Source organism: Xiphophorus couchianus, chromosome 17, assembly GCF_001444195.1.
Source record: "Xiphophorus couchianus chromosome 17, X_couchianus-1.0, whole genome shotgun sequence".
NCBI classification, from domain to species: Eukaryota; Metazoa; Chordata; class Actinopteri; order Cyprinodontiformes; family Poeciliidae; genus Xiphophorus; species Xiphophorus couchianus.
This window is the reverse complement of record NC_040244.1, coordinates 4,609,193-4,630,677: the sequence shown is the minus strand read 5'-3', so window position 1 is coordinate 4,630,677 and position 21,485 is coordinate 4,609,193. Positions and strand designations below refer to the sequence as shown.

The window sequence follows — 21,485 nt, the reverse complement described above, 5'->3', positions numbered from 1 at the left end:
TAGTGCTGTCTCACTTTGTGTTGTTGTTGTGAGACAAAATTAGGCCTTAAATGAGTATGTAGCATGTATACCTACATTATTTGTGCAAAACACTAATTCTAGCATTGTGTAAAAATATGTATTACACATTAAAATGAAAAATATAATTAAATGTGAATGTTTTGACTATTTTAAAAAAATGATTGGATGACATCACAGGCACTACCAGCCGTCCAAGTTCAGTATGTATGGAAATAAAAAAACTAATTGAATATCTTCATGTGAAGCAGGAAAAGTCAAGAACAGTACTGCCGCCTGTCACATACCACTCTGCCCACTTCAAAGCAACAACCAATAAGCATCCTCGATACACAGACGGGTTACTTACTCGACCAATAACGTTGCGCGTTGTTAAAAAAAACGTCATGCTACGGAAGTGAGCACTTTCCTGAAGCCGTGTAGTTTGGGCCACATTTGTACTTGGCTGTAGGCAACCGGGACAAAAACAGAAGTGTGTGGTTTTATTGTGCGTTATATGCAGCGCAGATAAGCGACTTTTCTGACACCCTGCGGTCTCACAATGGGAGCAAACAACAGTACCCGCCGTGTTTCATTCGAGTCAGACGAGAACGAGAATATAACAGTGGTGAAGGGCATACGGGTAAGTTACAGGGTAGACCTGTTGAAAGAAACAGGTGTTACTTATTTAATTCACAGGCAGATATCCTGTCAGAAATGAGGCTGTAAGCTTACGGTGTTAATACATATAAAACAAGCTAAACTAGAGTGAAAGCATTGCACTCACTCACTCTTCCAATGCTAGAAGTTCTACTGAAAGTAGTGGGAAAAGAGATTTGATTTTCAAACAGTGTGAACTTTAAAGCACTGCAAGTTGCAAATGTGTTCAAGAATTGTGGAGTTTAAAAAGAAATCTCGATAAAGAAAGCTTGACCTCATTCTCATTCTTGTTTTGTTATTCCTTTAATTGTCTTATTGTCCAGAGGACAATATGCATAATGTGTTTTATTAGCAGCCTCTGCTATTAGGCTGCCATTACAAATTCACCTGTGCCACTCTCAGTTGATGTTAAATATAGCCTGAGAGGCTTTCGCTGATCACATAACACTTCGGTGAGCTTGACTCTATTATTACTCAGTTGTTAGAGCAACAAGGAAAGCTTTTGTTTAGTTGTGTTTGTTGTCACCCCATAACATTTGTCTACTGTAAGTTGAATGGATTTGCATTTCCCCTGCCAATTAGATCACGGGTTCTGAGTGAAGGTTGGCATTCACTCAGGCCATGTGTACTGTATGTTTTTGATGTTTGAACCCAGATTTCCTATTGAACGTGGAAAAGATATGAAAACATATGAACAGGTGGAGGAGATGATGTGTCTATAAATGCAGGACACTTCCCCCGAGGACTGTGATTCTTCACCTCTGATTTAACAACTGTTCCTCTGTTGGATTTTAGTGATCATACCAATGCTTAGTATAAAATATAATATTTCCATTCTGAAAATTGTTGATAGGATTTGAGTTGACAATTTTGGCATGAATACGATTCAGATTTAACTCAACTTACATGTGAATCCATATAAACAAATAGAATCGCTGCAACACATGCTTAAATGTCTCACAGCTGATTTGTTTAACAGGACACTGGTTTAAAAATAGAGGAAAGGAGTATTTTTTTAGTAGTAGGTGAGAGAGGTTAAATCTTTTCAATAAGAATATTCACCAGTAATTCAGAATTTTGACACTTCATTATGTATAGCATAAGAAGCATTTGCATTTTCAGAGAATATAAATAATGATCTGTTGGGGGCTAAAATCCGCTAAGAATGCTTGTGATTTCCCTACTTTCTTCTGGCGCTACATTAAGAAGTGATCTAATCTTGTCAAGATAATCGTGGCTGTAACTTCGGAACAATTTTTTTTCTTTTCTTCTATAACCAAAATGCTGTTTCGCAAAGAATTGGAAGTGATTTTGCTTTCAGACTAGCAGCAGTAGTTCCTCTCATCAGTTACCATTCACTTTTCTTGAAAGGAGACATGATGTGCCTTTTTAAATGTATGCCTCTCTTAAAAATGTTCAAGAGATGACCCAAAGGACTGGCGTGTGCAGACAGAAACAGTGCAGCATTCACTTTGGATTCCTGCAGGCAGATCTTTTGCTTCGCTTGTAAAATGTTTAGATGACCACCAGATGAGACAGTTTGTGATTGCAGCTTTTTTCCCCCCCTGAACACTGACATTGACAGTGCATGTTTACAGTTAAAACATCCTGCAACATGCTCTTTTTGTACTGATGTTTATGTTGTTTTCCACTCACTTCTTAGTACTTTACTTTTGCTAAAACAAAATTGTTGGTAAATATCAATGCAGCAAGAAAAAACATTATTGTAACTGTGTATTTCAATATTAATGTCCTGCATCTTAGATTCCGAAAGACACTTTGCCTTGCAGCTGCTGCCTTGCATTTTCAAGTGTTCGTGTTTCCCAAGCACATCAAACAATCTCTCAGGACTGTATTAGAATCAAAAATAGTTTGAATCACTTGTAAGTGGTTTGCTGATTTACTTTTCATATCTTGCATTACATAAAATGCAATCAAAATGCAGGGCTATGGATTATGAAGCAAATTTCCAAGCTTTGAACATTTTGCAGAGCACTGTTCAATCCATAATCTGATAATGACAAGGGTGAGGCACAAGCACTTGCTGGATGTTTCCCGTGTGCTATAAGGAGGACACATGTGGATGAAGGTTTTTTCTTCAGCAGGGACAAAAGTAAGCTGGTCAGGGTTGATTACAAGGATAAGTGGAGGTAAAAACAGGAGAATCAAGGCGGAAAACAGTAAACGTGCAACCAGAGCTGTATTAAAATGCTTTATTCCTTAGTTAGAATGGCCTAAGGTGCAAGCTTAAATCCAATTGTCAGTCTGTAGCAGGACCTGAAAACAATCTTTACAGATGCTCTTCATCCAATCTCACTGAGAAGTTTGGGCACTTGCTTTTTTTTCTCTAAATGTGATACCTGTTCAAAATACTTGCAGCTGTAATTGCAGTTAAAGATGGTTCTACAAAGTATCAATCAAGTCCGTCGCAATCAGTTCCAATCAAATGCATGAAGGTTCAGTTGGAATTAATATTTAAATAAGATATTGAATGAGCTGTAATTGTTCTATGCAATTTCAAAGTTTGGTTTTGTGGGAAATGTACTTAAATTCGTGTTTGGGTATATTCTCCTAAGAGATTTCTTTCTCATTTACAGCTTTCTGAAAATGTGATCAAGCGCATGAAGGAACCCACCACTCCTCCAAAACAGCAGCAACATACTCCCACTTCAGCAACTTCAAAGGCACCAACCCTCATTCCGTCTCCTCTACTGCGACCTGTTCCTCCTCTCGCTGACCTCACCACCTCCTTGCCTCCCCCTCCTCCTTTTGTAGAACCTGTAGCTCCTCGAGCTCCATCTGCTACAGAGTCTGTGGCCACGCCTTCTCCTAAACCTCCCACACAACAGGTAGCAGAGAACACCAAAGCTGACTTGGTGCTTTCTCATTCATCTCCTTCAGTTTCTGCTAACGCTGTTGCTGCTTCTGTTCTTGAGCCTTTAACAACCCTTGCTGCACCCACTCCTGCTCACACTGAACAGTTCACTCCTGCTTCCTGCCATGCTTCTGATTTGGTGGAAACTGTAACTCCTCTTCCACCTCCTCCCTTAACTCAATCCATTGCTTCTCCTCCATCAGTAATCAAACCTATTAGTCCTTCTCAGGCTGTTGAGCCTCTTCCTTCACACGTCCCTAAGTCGGAATCCCTCTCCTCCCCTCCTATTTTCAAACCTATCACCATCCTGCCAGCATCCTTGCTTCCTTCAGGGGACTCTTTGCCTCGGCAGTCTGCTGATTCTTTACCTACAGCTCCCCTGCCTGAGTTTACTGCTTCTTGTGAACCAGTTGCACCTCCTCCCCAGCCCACAGCGGAACCATTATCACCTGCTTCAGTCCTTGAGCCAGTGGCTGTGCCTCAGTCAAGTCCAGTTTCGCCACCTGCTGTGCCACCAGCAGGTGAGTTTCATTTCTTATAGCAAAAGGAATATGTTACAGAAGCATACATCTTTAGAAATGTGTTCTAGTAATATGAAGCTGACTGAGACAAAGGATGTGATAAAACTTATTAGGGAAAATGTGGGAGTGGTTTCTTCTGATTTTTGACACATCAGTAACTGTTGTTGGGACCTGCCATAGCAATGCATAGGACCACTGAAGGCACCTCAAAATAACTGCCGCTTGCTTTCAACGTTAATGCGGCTCGTACTGCTGTGTGCCCCCTCACAATACATATTTCAAAATGTGTGGCTCGATCCCGTGAGGGGATACTATAAGCAAATTTTCTGGTGACCAAGTGCCATAAAGTAAACATCAGATTTTAACTTTTGCAAAGTTTACCAACTCTAAATTTCTTGTGTCTAAGCAGTGATTCAAAAGAGCTTATGTTTTTTAAACAATAATATTACTTGTTATTAATTTGGTGTTAAAGATGAGCGTTTTTTTCTTCTCGTAATGAACTCCCACGAAGTATAAATCAGATTTTTACTTTTGTGTTGAATGTCTGTTTTAGAATATATTTACCATCAATAACCAAAAAACCCCCAACAAATTTTCACTTTATATAAAAATTCACCAAATGAACAATTCTTAAGTAGTATAAGATAAGTAGTATTTCAAAAGAGCAGAGAAAATCTTTTGTTTTTTTAACAATAACAATATTTGTTGTTAATTTGTTGCTAAGATATAAGTGCATTTTCTGGTAACCAAGTGCCACAAAGTAAAAAGCAGAAGGCAGTGCATTAACATTAACACAAACTTTAGCAGGCAGTGCCTTTTCCCTAAAATCAGCTTTTTAGCAACTTTTTAAAATGATTTTTTAGCCATGTTTAGCACACTGAATGGACAAAGTCCATGTAAGACAACATGTTAGTGATACCTCACATGCTACTGGCAGCATTTAGGCTAACATTAGCATTTTGGCTAATTTTAGCCAAAATGCTAAAATTAGCCAAATTAGTTAATTTTAGCTTATACACTAATTTTAACATACTGAATGGAGTAGGTCCATGTTACCCAACATGCTTGTGACTCTCCATGTGCTATTGAGTACATTGTAGCTTACTTTGGCATTGACGCTAATTTTTAGCATTAGAACGTTTTGTTCCAACCAATGGGCACACTTTGGCATGCCCCGTTTAAATTTCTACAGAAAATTTCTAGTTTAATTTGTTAGCTTTATCCAAAACATATACCTCAGAAGCAGCTTCATTAAATTTAGTCCTACATAGAGTAAAAACTTGTCTATTATGTTTATGTAATGTTTTTGGTGGTTATCATTTTGTCTTGAAATGTCTTGGACATGGTTTCTGTAACATGTTTAATTAGAAGGCAAAGGTTATGTAGTACTGAACATGCCATAGATTTGTTTTGCATTTCATTTTGTTTGTGCCTATTGTGTGGGTGTTAACTATAAGCCACCTTAAGCTGTTTGCCTCCAACTTTTCACGGCAATTATAATTAGTCTTAATTTAAAAAATTGGCCTTGCAGTAGCTACTGTCATATAGTGATTTACTGCCATCCACCAACTGTTAATGACATGATTAATTCTTTTTTTAATGAAAAAGGTTACTGAAAGTTCAACATAATGACTGGGGACCAACAGCGTCTTTAGGACTCTTTATCTACTTATTTATGTATTTCTCTTAGTTTTCTGGATCCTAGCTTTGGTTTTGAGGATTTGTCTCATCTGACAGCTGCTGTAGCTGGGAAAACAAACTGCTTTCCATATCAAGCAACACGACAAAAAGAAATCTGTTAAGAAGTTTCCATACACAAACATCTTGGGCACTGTTCTGACATAGAAAGCAACTCGTACTTGAGACTCTAACATCAGTTGCACTTAAGTTGCAAAAATAAAACACTTTAGACTTGCTTAATTGTGTGCCCTATAGACTTCAGACTTGATTTCATTGGTCAAGACTCAAGTCTAAGACTTTGAGTCTTAATAGACTCAAGTCTAAGACTTGAGTCTTAATAGTTTGTATCTCATGTAATGAAGAGTGAAATTAATTTGGTATGTGAGCTACAGACTGTGAAAGGCTATGCGTGATTATTAGTCAGTGGCATTCTGGATTATGTAATGTTACATATTTTGTTCATGGTAGCTGTATATAGTTGAGTAACTTACCTCCAAATTATCTCACTGCTTGTTGCAGCATTAAGAAAACCTCTCCCCGAAGTTCAACACAGATTTACTTGCTACACGTGTTCTTCTTCATAATGTTGACATTTCTACATTTGAACTTGACTATTTGAATGTAATTTGATTGCTATTCAGAATTGAGAGGAAAAAAAATTAAATGTGGATTTAGAAAACGGTTTCCTGGTATTATTAAAATAGTCTCCTCCAAACTGTATTTAGTGCAATTTATAATTAAGGAGTGGAGAAAGACAGGGATTAGCTGGTGTTTACTTATTCAGTGCAAAGAGGGGAAAAAAAAGGAATTGTTGTATTTTATCTGACAGAGGACATTTGAATGTTACCTGCTCATTATACTACACAGAAGCATCAGTGGGAGTAGATTCCTTTTAGAGTAGCATCCATGATATGCGCAGACCACTCCATCCTTGACTGTGCTCAGTCAGTGAGGTAATTAAAAAAGGCCAACTCATGCCACGCCACACTAACTCCAGTGATACGAACGACACCTCCACAGTTTAATACAACAAACTTAAAGGCCTAATGAAATGTACTTTTTTTTAAAAAGCATGTTTTAAGTTCTTAAGAGCAGACTGTGTCATGCCTGCAGTAAGAAACAGAGCTCTGGCTGAAGAATGTCAGGCCATTTGTGTAAAACCAAGTTGACAAATACAGATCCTTAAGTTAAGAAAATATTTCAATTTGCAAGACATTTACTAAATTTGAAGAAAGGTTTTAAACAGACACTACTGTGTAGAAGCATGAAAGTGTTGGATTTAGTACGTTTTATTTTCACTTGATCAGATAGCCTCATAATTTCCAGTGACCTTATAAATAATGTAATATCACTATACTATGAGAAAAAAAGTTATTTTGGCCCATGAAGAAAAATGTAATTTATTTATAAGTTATAGGGAGTAAGATTAGTTATGGATCATTCAACAGCTTTTTGCAAAAAAAAATATATATAAAAATTTAAAGTCCAGTAATAGTAGTTCAGTTTGTTAGCAGGTTTTAATGGTCCAGTCCCATTGATGTGATGGCAGCAGTTCAAATAGTTTACATAGAAAGGTTTTCTGACCATGTTCAAAACTCTGTTTCTGCAGCCACTCTGAAATACATTCTGGACAGAGGGTTAGGGCACTCCAGTGACCTTTCCAGCTCCGTTGACTATCCTCTGGAGACCACTATTGTCTGTTATGTTGCAGCTACCACATTGAAATGCAGGACTTCCACACATTCAATATATTCACAATTTAATGTCATTTATTGCATCACTTCTGCTTTTGTCTGTTGAGTACAAAGGTTTGGTATTTCTTCTTTTACATTGAATTTATTTATTTATATTTATCAGGTTTTCCACACATGAGGTGTTATTAGTTTGAACAGCAAAGGGCTGAGCACACAACCTTAAGGGGCCCCAGTACTCAGCTCAATGGAGGTTCTTTTTATTATTTTTTATTTTGAGACTGACGGTTCAGTTCAGATTCCAGACACAAGTGGCAGTGCTCAGGCCAAGCAAGAGAAATATATCTCGTAATATCAGTTATTAAAATGACTTTCTATTTGCTTAAAATGCCATTATGATGCCCCAGTTTGAACATTTTAGCAGATTGAGCTGGTTATTGTGGAAGACGAATAACAAAATGCATTCATTTATCTTCAGCAAGAAAAGCCTGAAGGACCATTGGGCCCCATTGTGAAACTACTCTCATTTTTCTTCATGCTGTAAAAAGTTATCAGTCCTTTGTTTGAGTTAATTAGCTTTGAATAACAGATGATGAGGTACAAATGGCATTATCTCATTTAATTATGTAGCAGTCAGCAAGTTCATTATCACTGGAAAGTATCTTCATCTCATGAAAGATTAGGATATACCAAACATTTTATTTTTCATCAATTATTTAGACCTCTCATTTGAAAGACATGGCTCATATGTTTACTTGTTTCTTTTTACATTCAAAAACTGAGCAAATGTTTTCAATTTAAATATTGTATCTTACCTTAATCTTCCCATCAGAAAAGACTTCTGAGCCTTGTTTATGCTTATAAATTCTTCGGCTGGCTGGTTGCATCAACAGACATCACCCTAAACATCAGTACAGCACTGCGTCAATCCACAAAGCCCTCTCTCACTGCTATAGAACAAAAACAATGCTGACCTCTGGCTACCTTGCTTGGTAAGTTGGGGCTTAACATTTTCAGGCCGACTTGAACCTCCCTCACTGCAAATCAGAATGCATAAAGACAGCCAGAAAATGCCTGAATTCTGTCTTGAGGTGTTTTTATGAAACATCTCAAACAATATCTTACTCCTGTAGTAGGTGAAAGAACCTAAACCACTACAAAAATCAGTGTTCAAGATTTCACAAGAAACTAGGGCAACAATAAAGAAAGAAAAAATGTGTCCACTTGGGGCAACTTTTTTCATAGCACCATTGCTACAACTGTCCTTTAACTTAGCATATGACTCATTCATTATCCACATATATTGTGTGTTGACATTCACAGTATTAGCCTTGGGAGGTCACCTCAAAGAGTTGGAAAGGTACTATGTTCCAACTATTGTATAAGTGGTGAAAAAAAGTCAACTTATTCGATTGATCATGCTTGGGCACGCTCTTTTTAAGGAATAAAAAAAAGGAAGGTGTGATGAATGTGAATGTGAATCTCGTTAAAAATGTTACAAAGTTCAGCCCAATTCTCAAAGGGTGCGACCTTAATGAGGCAGACATTGATTATGTGTGTCCACGAGAGTTGGGTATCGAGTGAGGCTCTCAGCAGGTCGGCTGTCTCTAAATCATGCCCTGAGTAAGTATGTGTGCTGATTACACCATAGTCAAGGTTGAACCTCCTACACCTTCTCCAATATGCTATAAATATTCATATGCCAGGGCCCACACACAGTCCTGGACTAATAGTCTGTTTAAAAATGTCTCCTGGGGGTAGAAAAGAGAATGGAAAGATGAGAAAGAAAAATTGCGGTGGAAGCGCAAATGCATAAAGTGGACACTGATGAACTACATCTTTGTCTCTTTCAAAGCATCCTTATTATTGTAAGAAAATAACTAAAAGTTTTTCTTTTTTCAATCTGTAATTTGAGATTACATTACCAAAGAAGTCTGATTAGAAAGAAAATGATATAATTGCAGTTGTACTATCATAAGTTGGAAACCTGCTCTTGGCACTTTTTCCTGTCCTTTTTATTCTTTTTTGGGCATTGTGGAAGGTGTGTAGCGACTCGACCAAAGCGCAAGGTAGAAACGTGAGGAAGTGGTAATGTTACAGATTATGCCCTCCGTGTGGGTCCCGGGGTTAATGAAACTTCTGATGAGAAATGCAATTTGCCTTTGTCTATTATCTCTACTGCCAATAGCCTGAGCTTCGCTGCTTCGCCACCTCCTCTGTGGGTTCTTCCATGTGGCCTAGTGATTGGTGGAATGGAAAAAGAGGGAGACGCATTTAAAAAGATGATGAGCTTTTAATCTTTTTAACATTTACATGTCCTACTCAAGATTGACAAGGTCTCTGTCAATCTGGAATTGTCTCTGACCCAAACAGCCTCCCTCAAGGACCCCAGACAGTGTTTATCATATTACAACCTGTTCTGTGGCTGACCCTGTGGACTCGCCAGCAATCTGAAGCCTCTCTTTGGAAAGCCGCAGAGGAAATGTAGAATTGTCTAAGCTTTCCTGAATTTTGAATGCCTTGGAAATATACTTGAGGCAGTGCTCTGTGAATGTATTTTTAATTGTTGATAAAAAAAGTACAAATTTCTCATATATATTCAAGTTTTGGCAATAACACAAATGCCAACACAGCATGATGACATATTACAGTGGCTATACACAGGTGTATATTTTGTTACATTTTTGTAAATCTAATTTACAATGTCGTCAATACAGAAACAGTTATAGCCTGTTTGTGGACATAACCCCCCTAATATCTCCACTCAAGCTTAGTAATGCATTATCGGCGGTTTCTGATCTGTCCCCCATATTTGAAGCCTCAAATGCCTCAATGGTGTTAGTGAACATCAGTGATCAAAAAGGTCTAATGGTGAATAATTTCTTTTTTTTAATTGCAACTGAGTCCATGATGATTTAATATTCACCTAAAATGACTGTATTACCAGTGATCATGGCAGCTCAGGAACAATTTCAGACTCCTGTGCTGTGAGATGAATAGTACTTGGAACTGCAGCCAGACATGATGGATATTATTTTCGGGAGCTCTGGACAGTAGGCTGTCGTTGAGGATTCTCTCTGCGGTGAGAATCAGCTTCCCGCCTCCACTCTTGCTTGTTGTTGTGCTTCCAAACATAAAAGATCAAGTTAAAAAAAACAACTTTTTTTGTCTGTATTTGAACTTGTATAGGAATTCAGGATTATGTGTTTCTGGCTTAGAGCATTATGCATCATAATTGTTAAAATGTGCCATTTTTATTGTTTCATCCTTTGGAAAGTGCATATTACACAGAATGCACCCTGGTCAAATTTAAGAGAATCAATAATTTTCCAGTAAGGGAAGAAATATAAAAAAAGTAATATCAATACTGATATTAACATTTCAAGAGAATGTAAGAATCGCTTGTTTTATATTGTCATTCCTGTAGTTTTTTCCAGATATGGAAAGATCATGACCAGTAAATTGACGAACTATATTCATCAGTACCTTCTTCAATTTACTGACTAAATATTGTATTTAGATCCATGCTTTGGAATCTGGCTGTTGTCTCAAACAAATTTGTTTTCCATATCTGTAACCTTGTTGTTTTTTTCTTTCTGTTAATCTTATTCTAGTAATAATGATGTTTTTCCCAGCTGCTGTTACCACATGTTACCAGGTAATAATAGACTCTGACAATAGGGATTATCCCATCTAACTAATGCAGTAGGAGACTAATCTTGACAGGCTCAGACATTTCCCCCTTCATCACCGCAGTGTTGCAGCACACCGTATGCCACTTCTGCCTTCAGAGCACGTTTTGGCCCAGTCGCCGGCCGGCATCTTTACTTTCATGCTTAATTACCTGCCAAGATAGACTGGTGAGGACATGGAGTCATATACGTCTGTCGTCAATGACACGAATATGTGTTGACAGGGTGGTATTGAACTATGTTTTTTTTAGGAAAAAGATGTCTATGTGCCCTTTTATTTTTTTGCCGACTCTATAAAGAAGTATTGGAAATTCAGTGACAGGTTGAGCAGCAGTTTTCACCTCAATGTTACCGTTGTTTTTGTTTTGTTGTTGTTTTTTCACTTGTTGGAGGATTAATCTGTGTATAAGGCAAAATTCCTAAACATGAAGATTTGTTATAGACGACGAATATGTGTTTAGAAAATTTAGAAAGTTAAAGTTGTTTTTAACTCTAAGACATTAAGAGTAATTTAAAAATGTATAGTGACTCTACAACACTCCCAAGTAGATAATAGATTCAGAAATCCATCATAGAAGATAAATATATATATTTAGAGGATATGATTTATGAAGGATGTGTGCCGAGTATAACTATTGGTGTTAAGGACTGTAATGTTTGTGATTAATCTGTTGTACGAAATCTGCACCAGGGAAAATTAATATCCTGTATGCACCTCGTGCAAGGACCATTTTCTGAGTTCTATCTTTTTAATATTGACAATATTTAGATTTGTTTTTCCAAAGATGAATATCTGTCCCTTGTTCGTGGACCAGAACAGAATAGCTTTGCATGGTGGTCTAGTCCATTATACATGCTTTGAATTCTGTTGTAGATTTGCTGATGTGCTTTATATCATAAACCTTTTGCATGAGGCAGCTGAGTTGAGATTTGCTATCGATTGGAGGCAGCTGCCAAGTTCCTGTTCCCACAAAAGTATGAAGAATCAGCCTTTATCGCTGTGCTTGACAGATGATCTGAGTTGTTTGTGCTGATATGATGTTTGTTTTTTTGCCCAAAGGAACTTATTAAGGCCATTATTCTTTCTTTGTTCTTTGATCTCTTTTGTGCAAAAGACATATTAGAGTGTTTGCAGTTTAATGTAAAATTAGAAACCTAAAACATGGAGATTTTGACCTGGATAACAGGCTTAACTGGGCTAACTTTCTTTCTTTTTCTGACTTGACTGTTGTTAGGCACTAACTGGAGGATGTAGAGTCTTTAAATTATCTGTTGTTTTTCCAGCATCCTCATGACAGTGTTGAGATGCTTATCAAGGACACGCACACAAAGTTCGTTACACACATGGAATTCTCCACTTTTACACAAAGGCCTTTGTAGAAATGGAAACTTAAGCTGACGTAAAACATCAGGCGACCAATAGGCGTGTCTTAGATATAGGGAATGGATCGTCCGTTTTTGATCAGATGCTCTATAATTTCGGTTATATTCACTCCACAACAAATTAGCCTGTGAGGCTAAGCGTCTCTCTTTTCTAGCACTAAAAAAGAATAAAAAAAGTAAACTCTGATTATTCTGTGTGGCTGGTTTCCTGTTCGTGTGCTCACACGCTTTTGGTCCGTCGAGTTTAAATCACAACAAATATTACAGGGTTTAACTTTGTTCCTGGATAGATTTATACAGATCTTAATTCTGCATTAGCTGCAAAACAGCACTGTTAAACATGTCCTAAATGTATTAGTTTTGGAATTCTATTTTTATTCTTTGAAACTATGCATTCAAGATGTTGAGCAAAGAAATTTGTTCACTCTTGCCAGAGAGTAATTACGAATTTAACAGCTTGGATGTTTTATTTTGTTATTTTTTTGGTAGATTGTTATTTTTCCCTAGCTTTGTGTTAAAAATCAATAATTTTTCCCTAATTGTTGCCTCTATATAAAACATGGCTGTGTTTAAGAATTTGTTTAATTTTCTCATTTTCCCTCTTTTTCTTTGTCTCTAGTGGATGAAGAGGCCCTGAGGAAGAAGATCACTGATGAGCTGTATAAAGACTTGGCGCAAAAGAGGATCAAAACAGAGCAAGACATGCAAGCATGGTTAGATTCCTGCACACTTCTTTAAAATTAGAAATGTTTTTTTCATTTCTAGATGTAATTTTTGTTTTTTTAATTGAAAGCCTCGTTTCCTCATATGACAGGAAATTATACGATTTGGTGTTTGACTAGTCTGTTATTTTATTGTAGGATAAGTATCTGGTATTATTATTAGTAAAACTAAATTGCAAAGCATATGTCTAACCACTTAACTATTTGCTCATTTTTTTCTGTTTCCATGCTAGTTCTTTGCTTCAGAATCAAGAAATGTCTTTTTCTTTTTAAAACTTGACCATTTTCCAGTTTCATTAATATTCCAAAAGGTCAGCACCAGACTTTCCGATCCCCACTGTTTCCAATTTACGTCTCTTCCGAAGTACATCAGCTCTTTTCCCTCCTACCCTATCTTCTGTTCTTCTTTACTCTTGTTCCTTTGCAATCAATTAATCATGTCTTAGTAAGGGGAGCACAATGCTGAGATAATTTCCTGGGTGTAGAGGGGGTGATCCATTAGCACAGCCTAATAAAGAAACCTCTTCATGTCCATTCTTTTCTTTTTGTCTTCAGTGAATAATCCTCTGCCTTTTGCTTATGTGTTTATATCTTTTGGCCTGTGCATCCCATATTATCATATCACTGTATTGCTCTGTCTCTTTTTATGTGTCTTTATGATAAACAGGAACGCAAAATAGTAAAACGTACAACTACTGAAGTTGTGGGGAAGGGCATATATATCTCTATATACATATAGATATATATGTTTGTTTGTTTTGCTACTTTTTGTATTCCTGCTGCAACTAGTGTCATCCACAGACATGAGTGTATTTTTTTCTTACAGTTTACCAAAATCATAGTGTAGCTTCAGCCAGTTCTTTATGCAAATCTATATTATGATACAAAATAGAAAGCAACATGGAGATATAATAGGTAGATGCAATTTATTTATCTATCTATCCGTCCATCCATCTATCCGACCAATCGACCGACCTATCCTTGCATCTACTTGTTTATCCATTGTATTTCTTTGCACATTTTCCCTTACAAGTCCATGTAGTCTGCTGTAAACTGGACATATTTTGTGGATTTTGAACTGCACTGATTTAACAACTACGTATGGCGACCATGTCACCATTTCTGCATTTGATATTTCTGTTGTTTTGATCTATCTGGGCACTAGAGAAAGACATCTACTCCAGGACATTTTCCTTTAATTCATGACTACACTGAAGATGTAGAATTTGTCCCTAATGTCCTAACACGGGACCATTAGAGATAATGGCAGACTGTACCAGGAAGACAAACAGGTTTCCTCTTTCAGTGATGATACGGGTTTATTACTCAAAACTCTAAATAAATTGCTGTTCTATTTTCAATAGTTACTTAACTTTATCCTTGGAGATTAAATGTTTTTTGTACAAATTTAGGTAAAAAAAAACAACATTTTTTTTCCTCATTGGTGCCCTGAGCCTATAATTTAACTGCAGTATAATGGTCCCTGTAGAGACAGCAGAGAAGACGCTGAGATGAGATATTTTTTCAGCATGATTGGAGTAAGGGGTAAAACGCTTTCCTTCTGTGAGTTATAGTGTAATACAGCTCATTTAACAGAACCACTAGGTGCCAGAGCAGTGAAACTGTGAGACGACTGCACAGTGTAAGCACAGAAAAATGAAATATTACGTGGAAACCTTAGTGGATATAAAGGGCCTTGGAAATTCTTCGTACCACTTGAAAGTTTCCAATTAGGCTTCTAAAGCACCCAGATTCTTCAGTATTTTCATATTAATATTTTATGTAATAAAATATGGGATAAACAAAAATTAGCTTAAAATGATGGAGTAGAACAGAGGTGTCAAACTCCAGTCCTCAAGGGCCTGTCTCCCGCAGTATTTAGATGTGCCACAGATACAAAACACAGGAATGAAATGGTTTAATTACCTCCTCCTTGTGTAGATCAGTTCTCCAGAGCCTTGCTAATGACCTAATTATTCTATTCAGCTGTGTTGCAGCAGAGGCACATCTAAAAGTTGCAGGTCAGCGGCCCTTGAGGACTGGAGTTTGACACCCCTGGAATAGAAGGACAGGTGTACATGCTTTACCAAATTCTTTACAAAAAATACAATGTACATTTGTCATCTCTTAGTTTTCACTGCGATGTTAGTAGCAAATCTTTTGGGATATACTTCTACAAGTTTAAAACATTTTCTAATTTTGAAATTATCTTACCTTTTTAATGTCACAGTTATGTGCTACTTTTTCTATCGTAATGTGGCAGTTTTGAATTCCTTCACTCAGCCTTCCGCAGTAGTGCAGTGTCAAAAAAGTTCTTGAGAATTTGAGGATTTGTGGTGTTTAGATTAGGCACCATTCCATCTGTTTGGCTGTAAGACCATAAATGAACTCCAGAGATCTGGCTTTGCATATTTTGCTCTGGTAGAGAGGAAGTAGGAACTCTGAGCTCCGGGTTTATTTAGGTGCAGCCTAAACTAATTTGTAGAAAGGAGCGGGTGCAGAGAGCAGATTTGCTTCTGCCGCTTCTCTGTGAGGCATCCGAGCAGAACGCCACAGAAAAGGATGATAGGGAAGGTGGGATGAGAGTAAAAAAAACTCATACTCAACCGTTTCTTCTTCCTCAACCCAGTGAATCCTTTATCACTGTTTGTACTGTTTGACTTTCGACCTCTTAGCTCTTGTCTCTTCCTTCTATTCCTACATTTTTTGCTGTTATTCAGTGTTACTCCATTTCTTTAATTTCCTTCATGTTGGTAATATTCCAACCTTTTATTAAACTCGCTCCCTCCGTGAATATTGGTTGAGTTTGATTGTCCAGCTCAAACACTAAAAGGTTAGTTGTATTTGTCCAAATTCAGACTATTTCTTCAACATTTATTCAAGCAGCTTGTGTGATATAATTGCATGCCTGATTTAAGAGTAAGAACACTGACCTTCTCTGAGAGTTTTTGACTCATTTCACATTTAACCAGCCACCCCATTAAATTCTTTGTTAGTTCTAAATTAGCCTGAGAAAGCTTCGACTTCAAATTTCTTCTTTTTGTGTCTAACATCAGTTCACCATGCTCCTACTCAGAAATCCTCCATTAGGTTACGAAGCAAAGTTGCTTAATCTGATTGGCTATTACCCTGTCAGGAAAACTCTAGATCTCTTTACATCAGTAACGCCACACCAGTTGAATTTATTACTTAGTCTTTAACACTTTAAACTACCATTAAGCTATCTTGGACATATTCTCAAGCACAATGTTTTGGAAATTCAAAAGACTGATTGGCAGCGTATTTTGTTTAATGTTAACAAAGCTTATTTCACCCCTATACAAGATTCTCTTACTGTTTGGGGACTAGGGTCTGTGGACTTTGTTTTCTTGAGTTATTCAGTTTAGCTGTCTGTTCTGAACCTTATTTAATTTTACTTCATCATTCTATGTAAGACTGCCTCAACCATCTTAGATGCATCTGGATCCAGAATGTGTTTTTTTAATGATTCACTATAATCTACATGTTGTTTTTATTTGACACTCTGGTAATTTCTCACCATTTTTCTTAAATCAGCGAGTTAATATTAAATGTAACCCCTGTTTTTTTTTAATTTTCCAGATTTTTAATTTTTAGGTTTACATACATTTTGCATTTTAGACCTGCTTCACTGATTGTACCAAGAGGACTTTACTTCAACCAGAAGATGTTGCCTTGTTTTAATTGAAGAAATAATAATAATTTACTTCATTAAGGGATTCTAAGTGCAGTGTACATTAAAAACTTGGAGGCAAAACAATGAGATTTATTGTTCAGTGGAAAGCAGTTGACTTGGGTTGTTCCCATTCTATCATCCAGAATATAACTGTATTGCACTGTTGTATAATCAGATGCAGTGCATGCATGTGTTCATGTGTGTGTCAGGGAGAATGGATGAGTCATTAAATATTCATAGACAGCATTCTACGACATTATTCGTAACATCAATATTGCAGTGGGTGCTTGAATGCTTTGTTTCCAGGGACCTGGGTTGAGCCTGGACTGGTATGCTGGTCTGGCTGAATGCACTGTGCATTACTTTTCAGTAAAAAGTGGAGAAAGGCAAGGAGAAATGGGGGAAGGTAAAAACTGATTGATCCTCTGATTAGAGGGAGTTGGTCACAGCTGAAGATTTCTGTTTTAGAATTTTTGTAAAGGTATTGAGCTTTAAGGTTGTGGCACTTCATATTCTAATATTTGACCTTATCTACATGTACTTGTATATCAGACTATTTAGTAAGCTGGACTTTATTCGTAGGCTTTTAATCTAAAATGATACAGATGTTAATTTCTTTCTGTCATATATGTTGTGACTTATTAACTCAGATGTTTAGTAATGTTGTACTCAAATATTTTTTTCGAGGAAGCTTTTCTTTTTTGATCAGGTGTCAAAGTTTATGGATTTTCATTTCAGACACCTCCAGAAAGTAGTATGCAGCTACTCTGGCATATCAGACACAGTTCACCCCAATTTTCTCTTCTTCAAATTAATGAAATCTCACCGATTCTGTTTTCCAACTGGCTGTTTGATGACTAAGTCCAGTTACCAATCAAAACAACAGTTAATTAGCCAAGATTATCCACTAAGTCTTCTCAGTGCCAGGCTAAAACAGAAAACAATCATCCACTTATCCTCTAAAAGATATGATACTTTTTCATTCTGCCTCTTAGCTACAGTGTTTGCTCTCTCCTTCTGACTCTACCATTGTCTACGTCAACGCCCCCCTTTCTCTCCCAGTGCCAATCTTCTGCAGTCAGATGAAAAATGTGCCCAATATCCCAGAGACAGGGCAATAATGACTGGAAAGCAATAGAGGTGAAGCAGACAGATAGCATCTCGCTAGTGATAGCAGTCTTTGCTTGGGTTAGCACTTGTGAAGCAGTCAATAGACTCTTTTTTTTTTCCACCCACACTTTCCTTTTCTCTTGGAAATCTTCTCTTTTCAGATCAGATTATAGTTATGGGTCACATGTGACTTTTTGGTTGGTCTGTTGGGCCTCAAATAAACAAATAAATAAATACATTTTGTCAAGTTGATGTTAATTTTGTTTCCCATTGGGCCTCGCAAATAAATTAATTTAAACAAATTGCGTGTTGAATTGAAAAAAAAATCACAGGCATGAAAATATGGAATCCTTAATGTTTCTTAATCGTGCTGCACCTTTTGGCAATAAGTAATTTTTTTGGTTGTTAATATTTTGCGGGACTAAACAAAACAAATAAGAGAATTAATTTAGGTGATTTTTTACATTTTTTATTTTATTTTTTAGTGCAGACTTTGTACATACAGTTAAAAATATTAAAACATCTAGCAGATTTAGGCTTACATTCATCTTTTAATTTGACTAGCATGTTTCCTCTGAATATTAAACAGTTTAATGTTGTTCCTCTTCTGAAATAAAAAACATGAACACAATCAAATCCAGTTTTGCAGAAACAAAAATATGTTTTTGTGCTTTCCTGCACAAAAATATATTTTTAAATTCTGAATTTAATGCAGTTAAAACAATAATTAATAGAACCACATTGCAGGTCAGCGCTGTATTACATTGTAGTCTCTTCTTCAAACACTTGCACATCAAGTGATTTAAACATTTATTTTAGCTGCAATGCATCCAGTACATTATGGAAACTCAATTGTGATTAAACATTTTTTATCTGGTGTACTTCCTTCCTATATGTTCAGCTAAAAGCATATTGGTTAACAAAGACATGTCAAAAGGTTGAGTTGGCTACATTTGCTGGCCCACACAAGTACCATCAAAAATACTTTTCCATGAAAAATCTTGTTTACTGTTCTCTTTCAGCCCTAGTTGTAGCAGCAGTCAAAGCGTCTTGAGTAGAGGTAGCTTAGATGCATTAGCGGCACACAGGCGGGGAGGCGTGGATTGTGGGGGAAATGGTGAATGTAAAAGGCCATTAGGAGGCTCCCCATGTGTCTGTGTGTGCGTGAGTCAGAGCCTGATGATGGATGGAGTGTGCTGACGTGTGCAGCCCAGTGGACTGTGAGACTGGACATGGCTGGTCTCTCTCTGTCTCCCTCCGTCTTTCCCTCTCTCTCCCTCTCTGTCTCCCTCCTCCCTTGCTTAACTTCCTCAGGGCCAAACATGTCATGTTGCCACTGCTCACACTTTCTCTTTACTTTCACCCGTTTCCTTTCCGTCCCCCCGCCCCCTCTTAAATCCTCCGACATTTAGTTGTGATGCAGGGCCGTTTTAAGACTTCAGGCATACTCGAATTACTCCTACCTGTCATCTTTTCAAAGCTACAGGTATGTAGGTGATCTGCTTTTAGCAGTCTGTCCATCACCATTCATCACTGTCTGCATGTTGTCTACATTCACACCTGACTGAGGAAGTAAATGAGATTTTTTCTAATAAAAGATGAAAACCTATCACTTTGAGAGATTAATGTGTGCTTGTAATGGGAAAAATAGCAGAGCTAAGAGGTAGAAAACTTGTATAACATTCATGCCTGGAACCAAACATTAGCGGATATGTAAATTCCCATAATGAGGAGTCTAAAAACCTGAGAAAGCTCTAAATGAATTATAACTTATGTGTTTAAATCCCTATGGGGGTTTAAAAGGATAGCTATTTTAAAAGTGGTGTCATTGTTTTTACAATTTCCCCATCTTTTCTGGAGGAAATTAGTTTTTAATTGGGTCCTTGTTTTGGAACTATGCCATACAGTCAATATTTTCAGCTGCCCTCTGGAGTGGTCATCAGATGTATCTGTTGTGCATCTCTCTGCATCCTTCTTAGGCTGATGTTTATGAAGATCTCCCTCGCCTTCATTGAATTTGTCATAATTCACTCCACTGCTCGCTCCGTCAGTTCTGTGTTTATTCTACCTCGGCTTGACTGTTTGATATCAGACACAAGATCACTTTTAGGGGTTTCAGGGATGTTCTTCCTTATTCAATCAAGCACACTGTCACCTAGTTGGAACTGTGTTGCTAGGCAACTAAGACAACCCAGTGACCGGGTTCAAATACTGGTCCTGCGTCTGCAGAGATTTTCCTACGTCTGTTGAGAACACAGCCTCTCAGAATTGATTACTGCAATCGATAATCAAATAGATCTTCTTTGTAACCACTTAAATTTGTTATAAACCCTCTCACAGAGGTTACCTGATTCTCACGATTTTAGGTTTGCCTTTTGAACTTTTTCAGTGTTCATCTGTTACTCCTCAGTGCTGTCCTTCATTGCAACTTTTTTAAAATTACAAGGGCATGTCAAGAAAAGCAAAATGCAAGTGGCTCCAATCACCTGCATGGTGACAGATTGACTGCTAGGGATGCAGACAGCTTTTACAAATATTTGCTGAAAAATGGGTCACTCTTCAGAGACCAGTAAATTTCAGGTCGCCGCCATGATGGAGCCCTGCTCTGCTGCATATCACGCCACGACGGGACTCTAAAACAATACAGATGCGTTGCCTGGAGTGATCAACTCTGTGTAGTTGATCTTAATATTTTGTTTGACATCAATGCCAAGAGTTTCAGCAGTCCATTTTGGAAAATTTTGTCTTATTTGGGCTGTTGCCACCATGTTGTTCTAATGTTGTGATGGGAGGAACAAGTGATCACCACGTTCACTAATGCTCTGGAGTCAGTTGGTGCTTTCTTTAAGCATCTCTGTCTCTTTAAAAAAACATTATTTTCAAAAATAGCCAATAGCACATGTTAAGAGCACAAATTCTTGGCACCAAACTATCCCCATCCTTGGTTATCCTGTGCACTAAATCCCCTTCTCTTCTTGCATTATTTAAAGCTAGAACAGAAAATTTTGGGGAATGTACAGGCATCATATAAACGCCTCTTTTTACATTCTACCTAAGTTTTATTCCAAAAATATTTATTTTCTCTTTATTGATCCTACCCAGGTACGATGCAGAGAAGGCCCGGGCATCAGCACAGGCTCAAGCTGATGTTCAGTCCAAAGTCCAGGAAGAAATATCCAGGATCCTGTCTGTGGAGCGAGCTCTCACCCAAGACAGCCTCCAGCAAGCGATCATTAGGGAGAGGATCAGCAGCGAAGATGAGAAGCTTCGTGCTCAGCTACTCGTAAGTGTTCTTTCTAATATATTGCACAGCAGCTAAAGTGAACATCACTTTTAAGATGCTGCATTGTTGTTGTTTTTTTTACCTACTTAAGTGTGTAGATTGTTTTTGAGTAGTAGAGATTGTCTCCTTGATGTAAGTGAGTTTGCACAATTTCGATTTCCTTTCCCTACATATGCT

The 21,485-nt window shown here is 37.4% G+C and overlaps 1 protein-coding gene across 2 annotated transcripts in view; it reads left to right on the top strand.

Moving 5' to 3' along the window:
* Nucleotides 1-390: 390 nt before the first annotated feature.
* Nucleotides 391-21,485, top strand: part of chchd3a (coiled-coil-helix-coiled-coil-helix domain containing 3a) — a 71,014-nt gene continuing 49,919 nt past the window's right edge. The window contains exons 1-5 of one of the 2 annotated variants that reach the window (XM_028044213.1): nucleotides 391-640; nucleotides 3,255-3,506; nucleotides 3,960-4,053; nucleotides 13,119-13,212; nucleotides 21,128-21,308. In XM_028044213.1, the coding sequence (XP_027900014.1) occupies nucleotides 560-640; nucleotides 3,255-3,506; nucleotides 3,960-4,053; nucleotides 13,119-13,212; nucleotides 21,128-21,308 (702 nt within the window). In that variant the 5' untranslated portion in view covers nucleotides 391-559. The remainder of the gene's footprint in view (nucleotides 641-3,254; nucleotides 3,507-3,959; nucleotides 4,054-13,118; nucleotides 13,213-21,127; nucleotides 21,309-21,485) is intronic. The other variant, XM_028044214.1, reaches the window with a different exon arrangement.